The following is a 20,606-nucleotide window of genomic DNA, read 5'->3' as shown; positions in this document are numbered from 1 at the left end:
GTTCACACCAGCATGACTAAAAACAGGACAGTGAGTTGCGGGGCGCTGACCTACAAGTCATTACTTGGCTTTAAACTGGACAACAGTGCAGAAGCCATAAACACAACGTGCTGTCTGAGGTCACTGAGGAGAGAAAAAATTATTATCGTCTTCTCCACAGATGGTATGGTTCCATTACAGCAACAACTGTCTGTTAACATTAAATTGTTGCAGCTATTGTGTGGTAATGAGAACATTATTGATTACTGGCATTCCCTCCTTCCACTCACCAGACCACCAGACAATGTCAAAACTGATCCCTATCCCAGCTGCCCCTAATCCCATGGCTGTTAACGGTGCCTTCAGGCTACCAAGAGAGCTGGCCCCGATCCCACTGAGTAACGACAAAAACACAAGATCATCGTTATCTTCAACAGACCATGGTCACTCTCATTCAACCTTAAAAAAATTCTGGTTACTAAAGGTCATTGCAGAAACCTTATTCTTTTTATGACGGGAGAACATATGGTGCACAACCTGTTGATTTAAGTGGAGGGTTATATTTAATGTCTCTTTCTTTTATTAGCCTTTTATTGTTTAGTAATCTAAATTTCAGTGAAAGTGTACCAAGAAACTGTCAGTCTGTTTAGGAAATCAATAGTGTTATGTCATTTTCATCTTAAATATGTATAATTATCCACAGCTAAAAACAGAATCACTAAGTTTGAGTGTCAGTATATCAATTAAGTAATAGCCTGACACATCAAAGTGTTCAATACCTGTTATCCTGGGAGCTGGCTATGCGGTACAATTAAAGGCCAACGTCCCTGGATCAAAAAGTGTTTTCTATGGCATATGGAAATGACTATGCTTTTAAATTAAACTACAAAGACTGACAAAATCAGTTTGGTCCCCGTGACATGACAACGGCAAAACAACTGCTGAGTCTCAAGCCTCATTCCATGATAATGGGCAAAATTCTCTTTGACTGAGAAAAATTACAATGAAAATCAATTATGTATTAGTGTGACTTCATATAACATAATTGCAGGTTTATAATCAACATTTTAGGCAAGTACACTGTCTTTGGCTTCACCTACACTCTTTTCTTCATAATATTAAACTGAAGAAAAATTTTATGACTCCTCCCAGAGCTAGATATCACAGCGGTCCATATCAGGACTTAATTTAGGCAGTAAATTTCTCATGGAGGTCCAATCAAAATGCACTGGCTGATGAATTACATGATCTAACGCTTATTAACATCAGGATGCTTTAAGAGTGGACATAGAGACTGGACAGAATACATTTGCTTCTCTTTTTATTATAACCTTACACATGCACAGCATTAAAACACGATAATGCTGTAGACCAGGCATAAATTTAATATGGTCTATGTGACAGAATGTACCACTCAATGGTAGTAATGTCTCAACGGTAGATTTAGCCATACCTTTTATACCGCTGTAGATATATACGCATAGCTTTCAGTGGGTCAGACTGCTTTATGTTATTTACATGAGAGAGTGATGAAGAAACATTGGGTAATGAGAAAGTACAGAGCGGGACCTGTCCACAACAAGTCAAGATGAGAATTTGTTATTAAGGAGTTTAACACAAAGCAGAGTTAGGGCTCTATATTTGTAAGCATGCAAAGCGCAGTGCTCCGCGCAAAGACTGTGCAACATCTTATCCAATTTTCGTGAAAGCACTTATTCTGTGAGGAATTTATGTGCCAGTGCAAAGCGCAAGTGGGCGTTGGTGGGAGTGTTTGCACTATTTGTGGGTGTATGCGTGCAAACTGTGGGTGTATTGTATGTAAATGAAGTGGTGCAAAGCGCAATTTGCTATTTTCCTGAGAAATAGGTCATTGCGCTAACGTCTGTTTTAGCGCAAATTCTAAATTCAGTTCCTGCATTTGCAGTTTGGAGATTCCACCAGCAGGTGGTAATAAAGTTTATGTCCAAACTCTGAAAATGTAGTGGAACATCAAATTATGTCCATGACTATCACTGATGTAGTCATTTTATGAAACAAATATGTATGAGATTTGTGTTAAACTATCTTTAGGTCATGGTTTATTTTTCAATTATTATTATGTTTATATTTACCATTGTATTTATGATCTAATTAATATTGGTATTTTTCCACCTGTTGTCATAGAGTGATTTTTAAGTCACAGCAAAAGGGGCAGGTGGAAGAAATTGGAGAGGGTAAAATGTTTGGATTTGGTATGATTGTTTTGATCACTTTGTTATTTTGATTATATTTTTATTTTGTCTGAAGTGTAATTTGAATTTAAAGATGTTTTTGGTTATTTATTTTTTTTGTGTGTGTTTCAATAAATCAATTTAATTTTTCAAAATCGTCTGAAAGTAGTGAAGTTTCAATTCTTCTAATTCAGTGCATACAGTCCATTTACACTACTAACTTCTTATAAATGTGCTGCCTTTGTTTTTATTGTGGGTGCTTGAGGGAATTGCGTATATAATAGGATGCAGATGCTGCAATAACCGAAGAAGAACCTCTGAATTAATCTGCACCAAACCCATAAGCGTCAAACCCACTTGCGCCTAAACTTAGCACAAGCTTGCACGAAAATACCAAAACTTCCTGGCCATGCCCACTGATTTTGCGGTTATGATTTATGGAATAGTGCTGCGCTTAGCACTAGTGCTCTTAAAATAGGGCCCTTAGTTGTTTATGGGCGTTTAGGAACATTGGTACTTGTCGCCTTAATATAGACTTTATAAATTAATATAAACTGGCTATTTCAATCAAAAAGTATTATTCGCTTTATAATATAAGTTTGACTGTTTTATGTCTTTTGTTTTTAACTTGTGTTACATAATTTGAAGCAGTTTTTGCACTGACGCCAGACTTATCGTTCATTTGCTATCAATACTCTTATCATTTAGCTTGCATCCATCAAGATCCTTATAAAAAGAGAAAATAATCAAATCAGATCAAGTTCCTTTTATTCAGAAATAATTAATTTCACTGGATTATCTAAATTTAGGCATTACCGCATGACTATTAAGATATACATTTATTTAATTTTTTTATTTACAGCAAAAATAACTATATTGTGATATATCCTGTTAATGTCATTTAAAATTAGGCCAACTCATACCGTGTGATGTACTATTTTGTTCATACAGCACACCCCTAATGTAGTGTATATTTGGCATTGTTGTCTCTACTAGTTAGTCCAACAAGAGGAAGAAAAAGCTATCCAGCAAGGAATGTACTGCACAGACATCCATCAGAAAGGCCGCCCCGCCCCCTTCTTAATAATGCAGAGTAGCTGTGAGGGCATCACATCCCATTTACCGTTATGCTACATGTGTCGATTTTGATCCCCTCCCTGGAGCTCGGTAGGACCGTCATTTAACTCATCACCTTGACACATTCTTGTGTGAGGTCCTTTCATGCAGAGATTTTAGCATATTGTCAAATACCCGCTGAACCATGCAAGCCAAAGGTCTGCGCTGACTGATAGGATTCGCTCACTCATGATTAAAGCACATTAGAGAATAATGAGTCTGGCCTACACAATAACCAAAACACACATTTACAGTCTTGGCAGTATGAAAAGACAATGAACTAGTATAAAAGCTAACGTTTTTAACATTTATTGCTCATGAGAATAATCACTAAATCTATCATTAAGACCACGGCGAGTAAATTGTTATTTCCTTTATTAGTGCATTATCTCTGGAATGGGAGGAATTAGGGTAATGTATTTGTAGTGAATCATTCAAGGTTCTTTATTCCAAAAATGAGTGATAACTGAATGCTATTAACAGTGTTGTAATGGTGAACTGGCTGGGTTAAAACTGAATAAATGAGCAAATCCAATATAAGTAGGAACAGTAATGAAAGGAACAAATTATGCCAGATATATGCAGTTGCAAAAATGCCACAAAGATGGCTGAGATTTTGATGAATGCCTCCAGAGGAAGGAAGGAGCGAGGTTCAAGGCTTAAGAGGACATTGCTCAAGCAGATGAATGCTTTTATTGTGCTCATAACCACCTGCAAGAAAGAGAAATTAGACTGCACTGATTTAAGAGGAAATAAGCGAGCGAAAGACACTCACGGACACACAAGTCTCCATTTTCAAAGTAGCCGGGGCAACATTGTGAACGGCGCCGGTACATGGTCCTGACTCCGCGCCGGTAAGCAGTCTTGTAGCTGGTCCTGAGATGGAAACACGCACACACACACAAAGACACACAGTAGAAAGTATGATCATCAATAACCTGGCAGGTGAGCTCCACAATGACAGAGACACAAGGACATTACGACATGCAGCTGGCTACCATTAGCAATCTCTCCATGTTTAATAGGGATGGGTGGAACGATCCTAAAGTAACGATACTTCCAATACTGGTGTATCAAAAATATCGACCCTCACACAAAAATATAGATAAAAAAATAATAATATTTAAACTAGGGATATTATCATTTGGTTCCCATGAACATAAACAATAATCATAATATTCAAAGTGAAATAAAAGGATTAGGCTATATTGGCAAATACTTGTGCAGGATGGGAACTATTTCTTCTTCCGCTCATCTTAACATGAATAAATGCTGAAAGATACAAGCAGACAAGCGCTTGCACTGTCACAAGACTCGTTCAAACAAGAGAGATCAGTGCCTTGTAGAGATAATGATAGAAAATCAAAGAAACAGCTTCTGGAGTAAATTCACATTAAAATAACAACATATCTAAAGACATTTCTTATAATGAGTTTGTGGGTAATAGTCGTTAATAAATAATTAAATAAAATAGTTAACCATGGTTTTTCTAAAGTAATATTGAAGTAAGGGTAAACAAAACAGAAGTCTAATAATTTTCTGTTTAGGGTCACAAAATAAATAAATAAATAAATAAATAAATAATGACTTGAATTATATTTAAAATTACCCATAAAATCCCAAGGAAAAAAAAAAAATTTTAATAGAAGTATCGGTATTGGTATTTGTATCGATGATATTGGACTTGAAATTATTGGTATCGGATCGAAAAGAAAATAAGTGGTATCGCCCATCCCTAATGTTTAATCCAAGCTACACCCTAGAGTCGCATGCTAAAGAGGTGGAAGAGAAGAAAAAACATAATTAAAGCAAGTTAAGTAAACGTTTCTGTGTTAGTTGAAGGACATCACCCTTCTGAATGCTACATTTCAGCAAGGTGACACATTGAGCCTGCCGCTTTTAGCCACGACACTGGCAATAAAGTCTTAATGCAGCAATTAAAACCAATATAATGTCTGATGACTGTCAAATGGTCATTTCCATCCCAGCTCTGACCACAACAATCAAGGGCTGGTAACAATAACATGCGGTACTAAAGACACATCAGCATCTCTTCTGACACCTTAATTTTTATGTGCCTAATGAGAGAGTGCTGCTTGTTGCCATGGAGTCGAATCGTGACTACAGTAGATCAGAGGTCAGGGACTTGCTCACCTGTGTCTGGTGCATTTAAACCAGTTGAGGATGTCGGTGCACCTGGTGTAGTAGATCTGATCAAAAGGATGAGCGTAGGACTCTTGAACAGTCACTGCATAGCTGAGATAGGGGAATAATAGGGAGAGATTTAAAACCATTATTTATTGATCACTTTTATAAACTGTGGTTTAAATTATTTTTGTCCCTTTGCAGAAAAAACTATTTGAAATCGCACAAACTGCCAAAAAGATTTCTGATTCTATTTTAGAGAAACAAAGACATCCACTGAGGTCTGCCACTGACAAGTGTGACCAGAGGTTGCGCTAGAAAAAATCTTTATCCATCATTTTGATGGGCTGAGTTGTAAAATTTCCATCATGGTCTATTTTTACTCGTCAGAGCCTACAACATTCAGAGGCGTAGAATCCATTATAATGGCATATACATGAGAGTGGATAGGCTTAAATGCTAGATCTTTTTTGTTTTACATGTCAATCAGCCACTGCGCTAAAACAAGATTTTTATACTATTCTGGTTATGTGCGGCTTTAAAAGGAAATAAACATCCGAATGGAACATTTGAAAATGCACATACATACATAAAATGTCACAGATAAGAACCACACACATCTCTGAGGCTCTGATGCAGGTACTTGACTGAAATGTTTGCGCTTAGATTAAAAATGCAAGTTAGCAGAAACAATGTGCCGCTTTTTCTGCGCTTTCTTTTTGATATCATACTTTGCTCTTTATTATAATAAAATAAAACACTAATCATGCAGTAACACACTAACATAATGATTGATGTATGCAGTCATTAATTCAGAGTCACTGTCCTCGAAATCCGAACACAGTTGGTCAAAAGAGACGCACATTTCAGGTGTTAACGCTGATGATGCCTCTAAATACACATCTTAATACCAGGCAATAAACGGGGCGCACACACAGTGGGAGTGTACGTGAAAGAGACAGTGAAGTCAAAACTTACGCTCTAGGTTAAAACGATCTTTTTTTATCTGTCAAAATGACGGACAGCATTTGGAATTATCTGTCAATGTTTAAAAAAATCAGTAAATGACGGAGAACTTTCGGTTAACGCAACCCGAGTATGACCATAAAGTGTGAGGAAGGTTGTTTTCTTATTCAATTATTGCAGATTTCAGTGTTTGTATTTCCCATGCTTTTTGATGCAATTTGAAAAAAATAATAATAATAATTATGTGTTGTTCTTTGAGCGAGTTAGATAAGTAAATGGCAATTTTGCTATCTGTCTAGTGCCATTATGTAGATATGCGTATATTCTGCTATAAGTGTCATCCACAAAAATGCTGGATCAAATAATTACAAAATATTACGTTTTTTCCTCAAAGAGGAACTGAATGCGTTAACATGTTAATAAGAAAACATTATGAGATTACCATAATTAAATATTTTAATCAGTTGACAGCCCTTATTTTCCATAAAAAAATGTGCAACTTCAAGTGAATAGATTGATACTTGTCAGAATATTACATTTTATTTGTTAATTGAAATATAGTTGATTATACCACAGGTCTGCTAAATGCTTGATTCTGATTGGTTCATGGACGTTCTAAGGTGTGCAATTATTTTTCAAGGAAACGCACGGCTATAAAGTAGTTCCTCGCATAACGGTTCCATATCACTTCGCCAAATTATTTCAGTTATTTCAAAGAGCAGTATAGGCTCAACCATGGTAGCTCAGTGGTAAAGACACTGGCTTTTAGGTCTCCTAAGCAACCAAATTGGCCCGGTTGCTAGAGAGGGTAGAGTCACATGGGGTAACCTCCTCATGATCACTATAATGTGGTTCGTTCTCGGTGGGGTGCGTGGTGAGTTGAGCATGGTTGCCACGGTGGATGGCGTGAAGCCTCCACACGCGCTATGTCTCCGTGGCAATATGCTCAACAAGCCACTTGATAAATGTTGACGATCTCAGACACGGAGGCAACTGGGATTCGTCCTCCGCCACCCGGACTGAGGCAAATCACTACATGACCATGAAGACTTAAAAGCACATTGGGAATTGGGCATTCCAAATTGGGAGAAAAATTATTATTTAAAAAAAATAAAAATAATAAAGAAAATAATTTATTCCTTACTTCAAGTTGATTGTAGTTTTGAAACGTGTGTGTGTGTGTGTGTGTGTGTGTGTGTGTGTGGTTGTGCTGTGGCTCCATTCAGTTACAATCAGCTCTGAATTTTCTGATCACAATCACACAGAACATAATGATAATGATTGTAGAAACTTAATAACTTGATTAAAAAATAACATTCACTTAATCTTGTGCATTAATGTGTTAACTTTGACAGTCTTAAATAATGTGGAATCAAGATTGTTATACTAGCATGACATTTCGCTTCCATGTCGTCTTATTAAAAAAAAAAAAAAAAAAAAAAAAATTATATATATATATATATATATATATATATATATATATATATATATATATATAAGTTGTTGCCAACAGAATGACAATAAAGGTCTAAAATATTTTCTTTCTGTGAGGCATTACAGCTCATCACTCCTCCCCTCTGCAGAGGCAACCATTTCTGCTTATTTTTCATAATTGATAACACCCTTTACAAATAATATTTCTCAGGCAATATGTTCATTCAAAACAGATTGTGCTGGTCAGTTGGCTGCTGTTCTGCTGCCTGTTTTATTTTAGCAACTTATTACTACTCTCTCTCCCAAACACACACACACACACACACACACACACACACACAAACACAAAGACCATCAATACTGTTCTGGGTATTTAGTGACTGAACCCCATATATGTAGGCAGGTTTAACCAAATCAACACTCCCATCACAATATTTTACATCCCTTCAACTGTCCCATTTAAAGCAAATACAGTTAATTCAGCAACAAACAAATGTAAATCCTCTAAATCTCTGAGATTCTATACCAGTTAAGGGGTCTAGTATAGGGCTGAAATACTTACATGTTAAATTATAGGGCAAATTTGTATACACGGCTCTAAATTCTCAATAAGTATGTACCATCAAATATATAAATTAATTATTTTAATGAACACTACCAGCCCGTAGGAAAGAAAAAACACAAATGAGATCTCCTCAACATCTGAATTGTGTCTCCTAGAGAGCAATTATATTTAATACAGAGCAAACCGTGAATATTTGCACAGGTTTCCAAATTTATCTCCTGAGAAAAAGATCCCAGTAATTTCTAGAATTTCAATCCAATCTGTCTCAAACTGTGTTCAAATTTGCAAAGACTCCAAAGTCTGCAACAAAGTCATTTTTATCAACTTTCAGTATGATTTCAAGTTGAATTCAAACATTTCTCATACAATTCTTTGAAAATTAAATTATCTAAGCTATTCTATCAATATATGTTTTATAACTATGTACTTTCTGCATGTCCAAATATATATATATATATATATATATTTCTCCAAAGGCATTTTAGGAGAAAGATGTGAGACAAAGTTGATACTTGAATTAAACATAACTGAGCGACAAAATTTTCTTCTGGGAAAGCACATTATAATACTCAAACATTCACACATACAGTACATAAACCACTGCACTGTTAAGTTATGATCCTTTCCTTTATCAAACAAAAAATCCTTCTGGGTTGTTGGAGAACATGTCTAAACAGTGTGAATCCTCCATTAGATAAATGGAAGGTAAAACAGAGTTTAACACTATAGTGCCCCTCTCTCACCTCTCCCAGTGGCTGCAGACATTGGGGTCATCAGGGTTGAGGCTCCATACACTGATAATGAGGCCCAGAACAGCCAGCACAGGCAGGGCTAATAGGTAGGTCCGTACCGAACCCATGACTCCTCCTGTGAGATTGAGAGTTAGAAAAAGAGAGTGAGAGTGAGAGACAAGGACATTTTTTGTCCTTTACCACTAGAGAACAGGGGTACTTCAATGGAACTTCGGCTGACATAAAAATATGCGCACTTCTGGCGCATGCATTAATAGTAGTATAGCATGGGTATTGACTGAAAAGGAGTGACTACTTGCTGCTTTGATTCATTGCTTTTCTATTCTTGATAGAAAATAATGATCAAACTGGTCTCCCTCAAGCAATCAGAAGGTCAGACTTCAGCAACTTTAACAAGCTATGGGCACTTAACAAACACGCTTCATCAAGCTTTGAAATATTAACAAACAATTTGTTTGGACCCACTTTATATTAGGTGGCCTTAACTACAATGTACTCATTTGATACAATGTACTTATTATGTACATACATGTTGTTGCATTGTAATTACATTTAAAGTACTTGCATTTAATTACATTTGTAGTTACACTTTTAACTTTACCCCTAACCCAACCCTTACCCCCAAACCTAACTCTAACCCCTAATACTAACACTAACCCTCCCCTTACTCCTAAGCCTACCCGTAGTAGCAGTAGCAGCAAATGTGGGCATTTTGCAGAACAACATGTAGTTACACAGTAAATACATAGTCTTGTATGAATTTAATGTTAGTACATAGTAGTTAGACCACCTAATATAAAGTGTCACCACTTGATTCAAACTAATGCTTCTACACGTACATCACAATGGTTAAGTCATATGATTTCACCAGCAGGTGTTGCCAATGAATGGCAGAACAAGTGCTTCGAAAAACACAGAATTACTTACCAAATAATTTACCGAATCAAATGATTCATTTGATTCAGAGCTCCGTAAAGCTTTATGTTCACCATTGTTATGTGAAACAATATCACAACTAACTCAAAGGAACACTAATCTTACCCACAAAAAAAAATAAAAAAAATAAATCATGTCATAACTTAGAACGACATAATTAACATTAAACGGAACTTAAAACATAACTATAACCCCTAATAACTTTTAACTGTTAATTATAAACACCCCCAAACAGTCCCTGAAACCTGCACAGATGAACCTCATTAATTATGCAATGACAACAGCCAACAGCAAGCCCTCAAGCATAAACAACAACAGACGTTAAAGTATATTCCTGGTAAGAACTATTATTCAAAGTAGTTTAACATCTGATATTCATTTAAATAGGTAAACGTGCCATTTTGCACTTTGCACAAAGAAAAGTGAACCAATGCAGACGTCTGATCGATCCATCTAACCACTGATCTACAAACGCCCCGGAACCTGAATTAAAAAAGCAAGAAATGAATGAAAGTGGATGAGGGCACTCTGGCTAGCTGTCACTGTCATTCTATGTTGTTTGAAGAAACGTGCTGAACTATACGAAGATATTCCGTTATACACATGTCCAGATGTTTAAGTAGGTAGTTATAACTTGCATGATATGACTTATTGTCAGGGTTCTGCCCTTAGTTTTGTCTTCCTGACTGTTCTGGCAGAGCCCTGACACTCATATCTTGTTAGTCTCTGTCTTGTGTCTAGATTCAGACACTTCGGTTGGTTTGGTTTTACTTGGTGGCTGAGTCCAGGCACTTGTGTTCTGTCTCATGTGGTGTGATTTCATATTTTGTGTCTTATCTAGTCTGTGTCTTGCGTGAGAATGCATGGCTTGTCTTATTGGCATTGTCATGCATTCTCTTGTCTTGTCGTTTATTGGCGTGAGTGCACTGCTCTTAAGTCATCTTGGCGGCATGCACTCATGTCAATTGTTTGTGTCTGTCCCTCGTGACCTCAGGTGTACTTCGTGTTGCGCTGCACGTCCGGGGCGCGATCCGTCTTCATGTTGTGCTGGGGTTTGGCCACTTCTGTCTTAGGTGCCTGTTTATTTGTGGCCGAACTCTCGCATAAATGTCCCATCTCGTTTTGTCGCCTGTTGCGAGCATCGCATGGTATTTGCTTTGTGGTATGCGCTCAGGCTTTGTCTAGTGTGAGGGTGCATGGCATCGCTTTGTTGGCTGCAGACGGGATAGATTACAAAAGGACTTTTTTAACACCTGCCTTGAGTGTGCTTGGGAGATGGGAGGTCTGGCAACCTTGTCGTTTGAGGGGTTTGTGAGCTACCTATCCCATTGGGTGCTATGGATTACCCCTGATTATGGACAGCCAAGGACTCGTGTGCTCTGTCCTGGGTGAGTTCGTCTAGTATTATCCAGTTGGTCCCTGTCTGTCTTGCTCTCTCTAGTCTGTTCCAGTTGGCTTCGTTTTCCAGTTTAGATTCCTGTTTTGTTTTAGTCTGTTTGTTTTTTTTTATTTTTGAGTTAATCAATTTACCCATTCCCTGCATTCTTGAGTCCTGCCCTTTTTCTTCGATTATGCTTGTTAGCGTTTCGTGACACTTATATGATAGTCGTAGAATGACCATATACTGTTTGCACAATGTTATCAAGCTAAACTCTTTGCACAATGTTATCAAGCTTATTAAGTAAAATAACTGTTTTAAAACCAATGTGGATTTAGTGTTATTCTTCTTTCAAGAGGGAAATTTGTGTTAATTCACAGTAAGACAAGATTGATATCGAAGATCATTCATAAAGTCAGCAGAATTAGGCAAAGTAGGATAATGAACAAATATTGCTTTGTATCCTATTATTGGGGATATATATATATATATATATATATATATATATATATATATATATATATATATATATATTGTATATATACTGTATATTCATGGTTTGGGCCACTGCCTCTCAAAATGTCTGTGCCCTGCCCTGGTAAAAACCGACCTGTAATTTAAATAATGTTTCAGTAAAAATCTTGACATTCTTTGCATGTTCATGAGCACTATGTGCGCTACATTGAGTCCTTTATTAATCTTTAAAGTGAGGCACTATCCACTGCCATTTTATTGAAAAGATGGACAGAGATATTCATTAAAAATCTTCCTTTGTGTTCCGCATAAAAAAGAAAGTCATACGGGTTTGGAATGACATGAGGGTGAGTTGATTGTCAAAATTTTGGGTAAAACTATTTATTTTATCCCCCAAGCGGGCACATTTACAAGACAATGCCGATAATCTCAAAATGGCCAAATTTCAGCCAATTTCTTGGTCTAACACTATTCTTTATGTTTATTACAGGAATGCTTGTGTGTGTATGTATTGCAATGCTTAAGGAATTGCTCAGGACATTAGACCCATGACAGTGATGAAGGACTCTTTGAGGCCACACAGGGTGAACTGTTTGTTTAAATTGTCAAGATATTTCATTAGACACATGATGGGAGATGAGCATGTTTGTGATGAATTGGCATGGCAGTGACAGATGTAGAAGGGCACATGAATGACTTACTGCTCAAGCATGGTATGGCAAAGCGTGAAAGCACTGTGTTAAACTGCAGAGGGTTTTGTAGAAGGACACAAGAAAAGGATTTTGATTGATTGTGGATAACTCTAAACTGTTTATTTTGTCTAATTTCTTACAGGAAAGAATCACAATAACAGATGCAAGAAAGGGTATGTGAATGTTTAAGATAAATTGTTCTGCATAAATTGGTCATAACTTTTGAATAACACACAAACAATGATACATTTTCCATGCCTTTATTCAATACAATGTGTAAAAATATAACTCCAAAGGGTTCACATACTTTTTCCTGCAACTGTAAAATCACTGACCTTCCTGCTGAGGTGCAAGTGAGCATGTAAATGTACACAACATATCAACACATTTCTATAATATTGTGCTTTCGATTGGACTCCATGTAAAAATATTGATTTAAAAGATATGCCTTCATCAAGCTACTGTATCTCTGATAACATGGGCTTTCACACAATTGCCAATCCCAAGCCATTGAAAGGTGTCCGCAGGTCAATCACACGTGAAAGGGAAATCAAAATCTCTTTCACTTCCACTACATAATAGTTCTTTCAATGCGGAGGCTAAAGTCATGTTCCTTTCCGTAAAAAGGTTAATTTACACTGACACCAATTGAAGCCTTTATATGACTCAACTTATCCAGTACTTCAGCTCCAGTTATGAGAGTAACACTTTTATGTTAATATTTTGCTCAGCTATAAAAAAAAATCATAAAAAATAAAAAATAAAAAAGTGGATATGTGCCTTAATCATACATTTCTACTTGATCTCTAACCCTTAAAATTATTTTCAGGAGTGTAACCACTTTACAAAGTGGTAACTTGGAATTGTCACAAAGTTAAGGAACTTTTGCCTGATCTTAAAATTATTTTTGTTGGTGTCACCTAATGTACTCAAGCTGATTCAGTGATTTAGTCATGTTAAATAATATTTATGACTATTTTAATGTAGATGTTACCACATAAAGCACATTTCTATGTTTCCTGACAACATCTTTCATAACATGCATTACAGTGTAATGAAGTCAGGTTTATTCAGTTAAATCAAATAATATTTTTGACTTGAATAAAACCAGTTAATTTAAATGTGACCACAAATTCGATATAGTGAATCAACAGAATGGCACCCTAGATGTTTGATATGGTTACAAATGGTACATACAGGTCAGTGATTGTAGTTGCCATCGTTTTGTGTGACTAATCCTTTAATAAATGCAAATTCTAAAGCATAACAGTTAATGACAACACTGAGTGACATAAAAAATATTGTTAATATAACATGACATATAGATGGCAAAAGTAATAACATTTTAGGTATGATCAGGCCCTTTCTGGTGAAATTAATTGCATGCATTATGAATCACTGATATTCACTGTAAGATCACTCAGCATTTAATCAAAATGCATCTGCCACTCTTATTATCCCCACAGACTTGCAGTGATTCTCGAGCATGAAAAAGATTGCACTGTTCTAGTGGCTTTAAGTAGAGTACCGTAATGAGGCATCTGACATCAAATTATTCTGTGGCTTCTCTTGAAGAGAAGGTGACTCTAATGAACACTGATTTCTAAGAATTAAGGCTACGTGGATCTGACTGGAATAATGGTGATTGTGAATGAGAAGAGACAGGAGGAAAGGAGATGGATCCCGGTCGGACTCACCTCAGACCAAAGGCTGCAGTCCCTGGTGGCGTCTGCTGTGAAAGATCACTGCTTGCTTCGACCAGATACAGATGAGCTGGAGACTAAACAGACTGATAATCAGACTCAAAGTAAAGAGAGGGCACCTGGGCATTGAGATAGAGAGAGAAGAAACAGAAACTTTAGAACAAGAGAGCAGGGAAAGGGAATATAAAATTGAGAAAAATGGTGGAAGATGATTGCTTGACTCTCAGGAGAAGCACTCAGAAGAACCAAGCATTAGATGCTCCCCAATGCAACAGCTGCTAAATCCCTGATATTAAATCAAAACTGTGCCTCCTGTTTGGAGGGCATGAAACATTGGGCTCATTCACCTCCTGCTAACACACAAGGGTCAGAGCTTACATTACCTTAAGAGCATGGAGTGTCATTGCATCTCATCTCCCAGCATGCACATGAGATCATTTTCAACAATAACAGAGAACAAGCTATTCATGGCACTTAACGACACAATGACAAGTACCGCAGAGCCAACAGCTTGGGTCTAACTAGGGGCCTTATATTCCTCTTATTATGTGGATCTTCTTATGCCCGAGTTGGGGCACAGGAAATCTTCATAGTAGTTAGGACATGAGAAAAAAAAAAAGCAACGACACTATGGATTTAAACAAAAGATGTTGGGCTTTTGCTTTACTGTCACCAGGATTCATTATTTATTTTCCTGCCCCTTCAGATGCAGGAGAGAGCAGGCGGAGAGCCGCAGGCGAGGACACGAGTGGAACAAGAGCAGGGAGATAAGCTGGAAGCACACTGGAGGGGACAGGCTGTCTGAAAGTGACCTATTCCACCAGTGCTCTGTCTACATGCTGAAGAGTTCACCCGGCAGCCTCTAGAGCTACTTGGTATTGATTGTCTGGGCTACTCTACGTGTCCACTGGCACGGCAGAAATCCGCTCAATGCCGCTCAAAATGCTAGAGATCTGTCGCTTTGGGATGTGTCTCTAAAATGTACAGCAAGCATAGTGTCTATGATTGGTTTCAGTACACCGTATTCAGGTGATGTACATGATTGACAATCTGACGCAGGGGCGGACTGGCTGTCGGGAGCACCGGGCGTTTTCACTGTGGGCCGCTGTGTAATTTGGGCTGGCCCATGCTGCAAGTACGGCCCGTCCTACAGACTATATAGGTGGCCGCACTGACCCCATTACAGAGTAAATATTCAAAATACTCCATAAGGTAAAGTCAATACAATGGCTTTTATTTAGAAAAATTGAAATGACTTTTATTTGAAATTACTTACAAATCATAGCGCATTTCCTTATATGAGTATGAACTCCTTACCTCACGTGGACCTCATTATTTGACATACAAATCACAATAATGGTGACAACCAAAGACAACATATTAAGTATAATATGAGCTCTGAATAACCACAAAATGACAAATAACTGCAAGTTACAACAAATAAAATAACAGCAGCGTATATAAAATCTGCAAAGAGTAAAGCTATGAGCAGTACATAGTCATTTTCATAATTTATTAATCAATGCATTGATTTACAGTAATAAGCATTACTGGGAGCAGAAGTGCGGCTTGCTGAATAATGCTCACGCCCGATAAAAATTTAGAAAATAAGTCATGAAAAATATTACTTTGTGGCTATTTGAGTCTTTGAGGCTTAGTTTTCTTTTTAAGGATAGCAGAAACAGTGCTTGTCAAAACATTGGGCTTTTCACTTTTTCTCAAGATTAATCTGAGGAAGGAATTAAAACACTGCAGATATAAAGATGCAACAAACTCACAGAGTGAAAATATGAGCAATTAATCTGCAAAATATCTGCAAAGATCTACACTTTAAGAGGTATGTTTATTTATACATATATTTATATTTGTTTATATTTATATATGTACATTGTTTTCATTGATTTGTTTTTAAATAAACATTTACACAGTATTGTGGGTAACTGACATGAAATTTTAAGCACTGTCATCAGTGTCCTGCTGTGTGACACTGTCTTCATCTAACTATTTTAAACAAAATGTTTTATTTTATATATATCACATTAAATATATCATATATATATGAGCTCGACTGATATGGGATTTTTGAGACCGATTTTAGAGAGGGAAAATTCACCGATTACCGATATGGTGACCCATATAACTCATTTTTGAGCTGGAATGAAAACAGACCTTTTCTATGTGGATTTTTCACCGATTTTGCACCGATATGACTATGCAAAGGTACTCGGAAGGCTGCTTTCTTAAACAAATATTTTTTATCAAAGAACATTTTACATTATTATTATATATTATCAACAAATTCTAGAAATGAACACTGAGAAAATAAAGAATAAATAAAAATACAATAAATAGCTAAATAAACAATCAGTACTGTTTAGTATCAGTCAATTGCTGACCATTTAAATAAAGAATAAATAAAAATAAAATAGCTTAATTAACATCAGTACTGTATGTTTAGTATAAGTCAATTACTGACCATTTAAATAAAGAATAGAAATACAATAAATAGCTAAATAAACATCAGTACTGTATGTTTAGTATCAGTCAATTGCTGACCATTTAAATAAAGAATAAATTCAAATAAAATAAATAGCTAAATAAACATCAGTACTGTATGTTTAGTATCAGTCAAATGCTGACAATTTAAATAAAGAATAAATACAAATAAAATAAATAGCTAAATAAATATCAGTACTGTTTAGTATCAGTCAAATGTTGATCATTAAAATAAAGAATAAATAAAAAATAAAATAAACAGCTAAATAAACATCAGTACTGTTTAGTATCAGTCAAATGCTGACCATTAAAATAAAGAATAAATAAAAATAAAAATACAATAAACTAAATAAACATCAGTACTGTTTAACATCAGTCAAATGCTGACCATTAAAATAAGGAATAAATAAAAATAAAATAAATAGCTAAATAAACATCAGTATTGTTTAGTATCAGTCAATTGCTGACCATTTAAATAAAATAAATACAATAAAATCAGTACTGTATGTTTAGTATCAGTCAATTGCCCACCATTTAAATAAAGAATAAATAAAAATAAATAAATAGCTTAATTAACATCAGTACTGTATGTTTAGTATCAGTCAATTGTTGACCATTTAAATAAAATAAATACAATAAAATCAGTACTGTATGTTTAGTATCAGTCAATTGCCCACTATTTAAATAAAGAATAAATAAAAATAAATAAATAGCTTAATTAACATCAGTACTGTATGTTTAGTATCAGTCAATTGCTGACCATTTAAATAAAGAATAAAAATACAGTAAATAGCTAAATAAACATCAGTACTGTATGTTTAGTATCAGTCAATTGCTGACCATTTAAATAAAGAATAAAAATACAGTAAATAGCTAAATAAACATCAGTACTGTTTAGTATCAGTCAAATGCTGACCATTAAAATAAAGAATAAATACAAATAAAATAAATAACTAAAACATCAGTACTGTTTAGTATCAGTCAAATGCTGACCATTAAAATAAAGAATAAATACAAATAAAATAAATATGTAAATAAACATCAGTACTGTTTAGTATCAGTCAAATGCTGACCATTTAAATAAAGAATAAATAACAAATAAAAAAATAATTTGCTAAATAAACATCAGTACTGTTTAGTATCAGTCCAATGCTGACCATTAAAATAAAGAATAAATAAAAATAAAATAAATAACTAAATAAACATCAGTACTGTTTAGTATCAGTCAAATACTGACCATTAAAATAACGAATAAATAAAAATAAGATAAATAGCTAAATAAACATCAGTACTGTTTAGTGTCAGTCAAATGCTGACCATTTAAATAAAGAATAAATTAAAATAAAATAAATAGCTAAATAAACATCAGGGGCCGGTTGCACCAGCTATACGTACATTGCAACTTAGCCTAGTTGTGGCATAAATGGGCACTAAGTCACAATTTACGTTCTACTAAATATTTGAGCATTGCACCATTCAATTTAGGTAGGACGTAACCCTACGTATAAACTAAATATATACAGCAGCCTCCGATCAGGAGTAATTGATGGAATAAAAAAGTCATTTTTATGTCATTTAATGACATCAATGAGCTCATGTTTTGGTTCAGTCCTTTCGATATATATGATGATGTTGGCATTTACACTCATGTACATTTATGAGAGAGAAAAAAAACGTACTTTTAAGCGGCTCTTCAGTATGAAACTGATCTAACGGTGCCATTTTTAGTGTGCGTCGCCCGGTGTCAAGTTTCAACACATTCAAAATATATATATATATAGGATAATGAAATAATGTCTATTTTTCCAGCCTGTTGTATTAGTATGTATCACCCCTCATTTATTTTAGATACAGTTCCTATATATTATTATTTACACAGGTCAAATATACTATTTATTAAATCTACTTTTATTACATATCATATTTTAATGTCTGGAAAACCATACTTTTAAATATTACATTTTATAAATGCAACGACTGGAATTGTTCGTTTGAAGGGGGTACCAAACTGAATCCTGAACAAAACAGTTTGGTGAATACTAGGGATGTGCGATACTAGTCGAATAAATGGTTCTGATGCTGCTAGTCGACACTGGAATTATTAGTCGGTTAATATTTCCCCCCATTAAACTGATCATCATTTTTACACATTTACGTTTGGCTTTATAATTTTACAGAGGCTGCATTTAAATTACTGTCATATTAATGTTACATATTTTAAATAGAATTAATAATACAAATATTATTTAAAAAAGAGGATATCTGGAGTAGATACAGAGTTTAATTTCACCTCAGGCTGCGTGTGCGTCTTCCCTCTCTCGCGCAGCGCGCACAGGAAAATGTCCTCTCGCTAGACAAGCAAACTCAGTAAAGTAGTTATGAAATCACTTCGGTGGTGCGAGAATCGGCTTTCCAAATGTTCGAAAATCCCTAAGGACGTTTTCACAGTTGAGTCTTCTTTACATCTGTGCATGCTTGGATGTTATTTTTCCGCTGAGCAGGCTTTTTCAAGCACAGGATAGCCACCTCAGGTGAGTCACTTTTTTTTTTTTTTACTGTTTTCTGAAGGTTAGTTTCTCTTTAGACTAGTCGACTAGTCGGTTACAAACTTCCGTTTAAACAACAGTCAAATTAGTCATAGCGCACATCCCTAGTGAATACGTTTACACGCTGACAACAATGAAAGTAGCTACTGATTAGCTAGTTAGCTGTAAGCTCGTTGTCACAGAGAGTAAAAGATGGACTTTATTTACTTTCCTGCATTGCGTCTCACCAATTAGGTAACAGTGAAGCGTGAAATCAACACTCACCACACACAATCCACCACCGCACTGTTGTCGGCTGAGCTGCAAAAAGATGCTCTGATGTTTACCTTTCAATCTGCTACATTACTGACAGCACTGACAAACTATAGCTGGCTAACAGCAAGCAGATGTGATAAACATGAGTGACATGGTTGTCAGGGACAGGGTTAACATTATATCAGTTATATAAAACGATGGGGTAATTTTTTTATTAACTTTCCAGTATGTATTTCACAAACTAGTTAGCAATTTAAGGAGAAGACATCGCTCAAATCCGCACTGTTTAACCCTGTCTGCAGAGCCACCATCAGCTCTGAGTCAGCTCTGTAAACAGTGGAGTCGGAGCGCACCCTGCTGGACAAACTATGTAATTACACCAATTCTAAAGCATTGTTTTCTGCATTATATATTCTGAAAAAAAGTTTTCATATCGGCGCATATCGGTAAAATATACGTCGATACCGATATATCAGTGAAAGGCTAATATCGGCTTATAATATCGGTCGGGAACTAATATATATATATAATGTATATATACAGTTGAAATCTGAAGTTTACATACACTTAGGTTGAAGTCATTAAAACTCATTTTTTAACCACTCCACAGATTTCATATTAGCAAACAATAGTTTTGGCAAGTCATTTAGGACATCTACTTTGTGCATGACACAAGTAATTTTTCCAACAATTGTTTACAGACAGATTGTTTCACTTTTAATTGACTATATCACAAATCAAGTGGGTCAGAAGTTTACATACACTAAGTTAACTGTGCCTTTAAGCAGCTTGGAAAATTCCAGAAAATGGTGTCAAACCTTTAGGCAATTAGCTTCTGAAAGGCTAATTGGAGTCAATTGGAGGTGTACCTGTGGATGTATTTTAAGGCCTACCTTCAAACTCAGTGCCTCTTTGCTTGACATCATGGGAAAATCAACAGAAATCAGCCAAGACCTCAG

At 35.7% G+C, this 20,606-nt stretch overlaps 1 protein-coding gene across 2 annotated transcripts in view; it reads right to left on the bottom strand.

The window, feature by feature from the left end:
* LOC127455990 (multiple epidermal growth factor-like domains protein 11) overlaps positions 1-20,606 on the bottom strand; it is a 196,577-nt gene that overhangs the window by 134,931 nt on the left and 41,040 nt on the right. The window contains exons 2-5 of one of the 2 annotated variants that reach the window (XM_051724242.1): positions 14,345-14,469; positions 9,159-9,282; positions 5,460-5,561; positions 4,081-4,181 (exon numbers count right to left, since the gene is read on the bottom strand). In XM_051724242.1, coding sequence (XP_051580202.1) covers positions 4,081-4,181; positions 5,460-5,561; positions 9,159-9,274 — 319 coding nt within the window. In that variant the 5' untranslated portion in view covers positions 9,275-9,282; positions 14,345-14,469. The remainder of the gene's footprint in view (positions 1-4,080; positions 4,182-5,459; positions 5,562-9,158; positions 9,283-14,344; positions 14,470-20,606) is intronic. The other variant, XM_051724243.1, reaches the window with a different exon arrangement.

The sequence above is a fragment of the Myxocyprinus asiaticus genome, chromosome 18, assembly GCF_019703515.2.
Source record: "Myxocyprinus asiaticus isolate MX2 ecotype Aquarium Trade chromosome 18, UBuf_Myxa_2, whole genome shotgun sequence".
Taxonomy (NCBI): Eukaryota; Metazoa; Chordata; class Actinopteri; order Cypriniformes; family Catostomidae; genus Myxocyprinus; species Myxocyprinus asiaticus.
This window is presented reverse-complemented; position numbering and strand designations above follow the sequence as displayed.